General features: G+C 43.6%; 1 protein-coding gene across 1 annotated transcript; it reads right to left on the bottom strand.

Annotated features, from left to right (window-relative positions):
• Window positions 1–500: 500 nt before the first annotated feature.
• Window positions 501–1,166, bottom strand: LOC113408589 (olfactory receptor 6M1-like). The gene has a single exon (XM_026661923.1). It carries the CDS (start codon window positions 1,164–1,166, stop codon window positions 501–503), a length of 666 nt encoding a protein of 221 aa, XP_026517708.1.
• Between the last annotated feature and the right edge of the window lie 73 nt (window positions 1,167–1,239).

The raw sequence follows: 1,239 nt of genomic DNA, 5'->3' as shown, positions 1-1,239 counted from the left end.
ACTCTAGAGAGCTCAGCTCTGTCCCTACAGCCCAATGGCTTGGATCACGTCTGGTACATGGGACATGCGGGTTCCAATCACTATATGGCCTGATTTGAAGCTGGGAGTTGAATTGGTGTCTTTCACATCCCATGCACGTAGCCTAACCACCAGGCTCAATAATTGAAGAACCTCTCAAACTACAGACAGAAAGAATAAATATGTGCCTAGCTTATGTCTGTTACCCAAGTGCTTTTGTGTCGCCCGAAGGAAGCTTGCCCTGCTACGGTCAGGGAAGTGTTTGATCGGTGGATAATTACCCATTGGTCTCAAGTGTGTGATAAATCAGCATTTTCAAGAGAAACTGCATAAATCTAATGATTTCTTTGAAGAGTAGAATTGACTAAACTTTAATTTAAAAAAAATACAGATCGAGAAAGGACTATTACACATAATTTTCTAATCATAACAGATTCATTATGGTGGTGGGTATTTTTTTGTTTGTTTTCCTTTTCTTATACCTATCCAGAAGCATGGCGCAGATTGGGGAACAACATTACAGTACTACGACTAAAGGTTTCTCTCAGGGCGAGTTTGACAGTCTTGTTTCTGAGGCTGTAGATAAAGGGGTTGAGGAAAGGGTACACTACGGTGTTCAGCAGAGCCACCCCTTTGTTAAGATCCAAAGAGGAATGAATGGTGTACAAAATAATGCAGCTTCCATAGACAACTGCTAAAGCTGTGACATGGGAGGCACAGGTAGCAAAAGCTTTCCGTCTGCCTGTGGCCGTTGGCATTTGTAGAATCGAGAAGAAGATGCTCATGTAAGACAACATTGTTAAACATAATGAAGTCAGTACCAAAGTTGAGATCAAAATGGAGTCCACCCTCTTAACCCCACTCGTGTCAGTGCAGGAGAGCTGAAAGAGTGGAGAACTGTCACAGAAGAAATGGTTGATCACATTCGGCCCACAGAATCTCAGCTTCGAAATCAGGAGCATCCGTAAACTTATAACTGTGAAACTTCCCACCCATGAACCAAGGACCAGTTGGAAACAAAGTCTCTGCTTCATGATGGTGGTGTATTGCAAAGGGTGGCAGATGGCAACATAGCGATCAAAGGACATGACCACTAGGAGGCAGAACTCTGTAATCCCTAGAGCAAAATAGAAGAAGGTCTGGGCCATGCAGCCGTGGAATGAAATGATTCTGCTAACTGAGAGAAAGTTCAGCAGCAGCTTAGGACTCGTGACTGAGGTG

The sequence above is a fragment of the Terrapene carolina genome, unplaced genomic scaffold (genome assembly GCF_002925995.2).
Source record: "Terrapene carolina triunguis isolate 2854851 unplaced genomic scaffold, T_m_triunguis-2.0 Scaffold19589, whole genome shotgun sequence".
NCBI lineage: Eukaryota > Metazoa > Chordata > Testudines > Emydidae > Terrapene > Terrapene triunguis.
The sequence above is the reverse complement of the archived record's forward strand: the minus strand, read 5'-3'. Positions and strand labels throughout refer to the sequence as shown.